Raw genomic sequence first — 3,720 nt, forward strand, 5'->3', positions numbered from 1 at the left:
AGCAGGAGGTTCATTACAACTCATAAAGACAGTTGAGGAAGCTCAAAATTTGATATACACTATGACAAACAACCAATACTTCTATGGTCATCAAAGGCAATGCCAACCAGCTCAAAGGAAGGGTGTATTGGAGCTGGAAGGTACGGACACCATTTTAGCTCAAAACAAGGTAATGCATCAACAGATCCAACAGCAGATGGAGCTAATGGCCAAGAGGATTGATGGTCTTCAAGTTGCAGCAGTGAACATTCCAAATCAACCACCAGCTGGGTGGGGGCAGAATGAAGAACTCTATGAAGAGCAACAACCTAAGCAAGTCCAATACATGCACAATCAAGGAGTTGGACAAAATGAGTTCCATGGAGATACAACTCTTCTTGGAGGAACCACCCCAATTTGAAGTGGGGAGACAATCAAAACCAGCAGTCTTAGCAGAAAAACTCAAACCAGAACAATTCCAGAAACACAAACCATCAAAACCATCAAAACACTAACCAAAACCAATATAGAAAACCACAAAACAATCAACCCCAACCCAACTACTATCCACCCAACAACCCATCCACTAACCAAAATAGCTATCATCCACCCTCAATATCCCATAATCAACCACAACCACCCCAAGAGTCTCAAAGGATCTCCAACTTGGAGATAATGATGGAAAAGATGATCAAGCATCAAGAATTGGCCAACAAGAACCATGAAGCTTCACTAAGGAACTTGGAAAGGCAAATTGGACAATTGTCCAAGCAAACAGCAGCTGAAAGAGAACCCAATACACTGCCAAGTGATACCATTCCCAACCCCAAGGAAGAATGTAAATCAATTCAACTGAGTGGAAGGACATTGGAGAGTAATAAAGAAGCCACCAAGAAGCCAACTGAGGGTGATCAGGCCAACAGCAAGGAAAAAGTGACAATTAAGGAGAAAGACCAAGAAAAGCTCAAAGAAAAAGAGGAACATCCACAAGCTTCAAAGAAGGGAAAGGAAGTCATGGAGGAGCAATCACAAGAACAGAGGAAAATGGTGAAGACTCACACTCCTCCTCTGCCATATCCTCAAAGATTTCAAAAGGAGATCAAGGATCAACAGTTCCCAAAGTTTTTAGAAGTCTTTAAGAAACTGGAGATCAACATTCCACTTGCTAAAGCTTTAGAGCAGATACCTCTATATGCTAAGTTTCTCAAAGAGCTCATCAACAAGAAGAGGAGCTCGAATGAAAAAGAGACGGTGATCTTGACACAAGAATGTAGTGCAGTGATCCAAGAAGGCATCCCACCAAAACTCAAAGACCCTGGGAGCTTCTTCTTGCCTTGTACCATTGGTAACATAATCATTGACAAGGCACTGTGTGATTTAGGATCCAGTATCAACCTGATGCCTTTGTCTATGATGAGAAGGCTATCTATAGAAGAAGTGAAGCCTACACAGATGTCATTGGAGCTAGTGGATAGATCTCTGGTAATTCCCAATGGGGTGATTGAAAATCTCTTGGTCAGAGTGGGAAAATTCATATTTCCAGCCAGGGACGGATCTAGAAATGTTGTTATGGGGAGGCCAATAATATATATAATATAAAAAAATATATGCAAATAAATTATAGTGTAAGATGTATTAAAAAAATATACAGATAGAGAATATATATTTAAAGTATAAAAAAATGTGTACTTTTTACTAACGAAGTGGTACACGTCGATTTTTCATATCATAAAATTCATCGATAATAGAATCTGTGTCAAATTTTTCAGCAATCTTCTTCTTAATGTAAATCAAAAGACAATTAGCAAGCAATTCATCTTCCATTTTGTTTCTGAGTCTATTCTTCATAATATTCATAGCTGAAAAAGATCTCTCAGTTGTAGCAGTTGAAACAGGGAGAGTTAATACTAAGCGAATCAAACGATCAATCAAAGGATATGTTAAAGACTTTCCTGTCTTCGTTAATCCTTGACATAACTCCGAAATTGTGCACAAGTTAGTTAATTCAGCATGATTAGGAACATCAAGTTTATAATGTTGAGCTTGCATTCTAATGTGAAATTTCTCTTGGTCACTGAAGTCACCTGGATAAAACCGTTCTACTAATTCACATACTTTGTTGACACTGAAGAACTTATAATTATCTCTGGGATCTAAAGTTGAACTTAAAGTACGCAATTCCACCATATTATCGTTGAATCTTCCATTAAGCTCTTGCAATTATGTATCAATTACAGCCAGAAATAAATTAACACAGTAATGATGCTCCACTAAAATTTGATCAACAATTTTGCGAGTTCGGCCTCTTCTAGGAATATGCAATGCATTCATATCAGGAATTTCAACTTCATGTTTCTCACAAAATAGTATAACTTCTTTTATGAAAGCCTCCCAACTTGATTCTCTCATTCTTTGGATTAAAGTCTTGGTAGTAGAAACCAGAGTTAAAGCATTCAATATGTCTTGATTTTTTCGTTGCAAAGCTTGACAAAGATCATGACTAACTTCCAAAATATTTCTCATCAAATGCAAAACAAAGACAAATTCAAAGGATGTGATAGCATCATAAGCAGCACTAGCATCACCACGAGTGGAGAAATTACCTTCTTCGGTGGTTTTTTCAAGAACTTCACAAGTAGCATCAAACATGCATAACAAGCTACGTACAGAATTCAAATGAGACCTCCATCTAGTATCTCCAGCTCTTTGCAAAGTACCAATTTGATTAAGTCCACTACTGGTGCACGAAATTGTGATCTCTGGTAATGGCTTCTTAGGCCAGATACTCTGATCTAGTTTTACAGTCTATCACAACTTCGATACAACTAACCAGCAAGTGCACTGGGTCGTCCAAGTAATACCTTACGTGAGTAAGGGTCGAATCCCACGGAGATTGTTGGTATGAAGCAAGCTATGGTCACCTTGTAAATCTCAGTCAGGCGGATATAAAGTGATAATGGTGTTTTCGAATATTATATAATAAGATAGGGATAGAGGTACTTATGTAAATCATTGGTAGGAATTTCAGATAAGCGAATGGAGATGCTTTTTCGTTCCTGTGAACCTCTGCTTTCCTGCTATCCGTTTAGTCGCTTAGACCAGGATTTTATTCCTTTTAGGCCCTCCTATCCACTGATGCTCAAAGCCTTGGGATCCTTTTTATTTGCCCTTGACTTTTGGTTTTAAGGGTTATTGGCTTTTTCTGCTTGCTTTTTCTTTTTCTATTTTTTTTTTCTATATATATATATTTTTTTTCGCCTTTTTTTTTTCTGCAAGCTTTGTTCTTTGCTGCTTTTTCTTGCTTCAAGAATCATTTTTATGATTTTTCAGATTATCAAATAACATGTCTCCTAGTCATCATTCTTTCAAGAGCCAACATATTTAACATTCTTAAACAACAACTTCAAAAGACATATGCACTGTTCAAGCATACATTTAGAAAACAAGAAGCATTGTCACCACATCAATATAATTAAGCTAAGTTCAAGGATAAATTCAAAACTCATGTACTTTTTGTTCTTTTGAATTAAAACATTTTTCATTTAAGAGAGGTGATGGATTCATAGGACATTTATAACTTTAAGACAAAGTTACTAACTACTAATGATCATGTAATGAAGACACAAACATAGATAAGCATATAACATAGAAAACGAAAAAACAGAGAAAGTAAGAACAAGGAATGAGTCCACCTTAGTGATGTCCTTGAGCTCTTCTATGTCTCTTCCTTGTCTTTGCTGT

The 3,720-nt window shown here is 36.9% G+C and overlaps 1 protein-coding gene across 1 annotated transcript in view; it reads left to right on the forward strand.

The window, feature by feature from the left end:
• Nucleotides 1-1,578, forward strand: part of LOC107615747 — a 5,383-nt gene extending 3,805 nt beyond the window's left edge. The window contains exons 2-3 of the mRNA XM_016317782.1: nt 6-169; nt 751-1,578. Of these exons, the coding sequence (XP_016173268.1) occupies nt 6-169; nt 751-1,578 (992 nt within the window). The remainder of the gene's footprint in view (nt 1-5; nt 170-750) is intronic.

This window comes from Arachis ipaensis, chromosome B09 (assembly GCF_000816755.2).
Source record: "Arachis ipaensis cultivar K30076 chromosome B09, Araip1.1, whole genome shotgun sequence".
Classification (NCBI taxonomy): domain Eukaryota; kingdom Viridiplantae; phylum Streptophyta; class Magnoliopsida; order Fabales; family Fabaceae; genus Arachis; species Arachis ipaensis.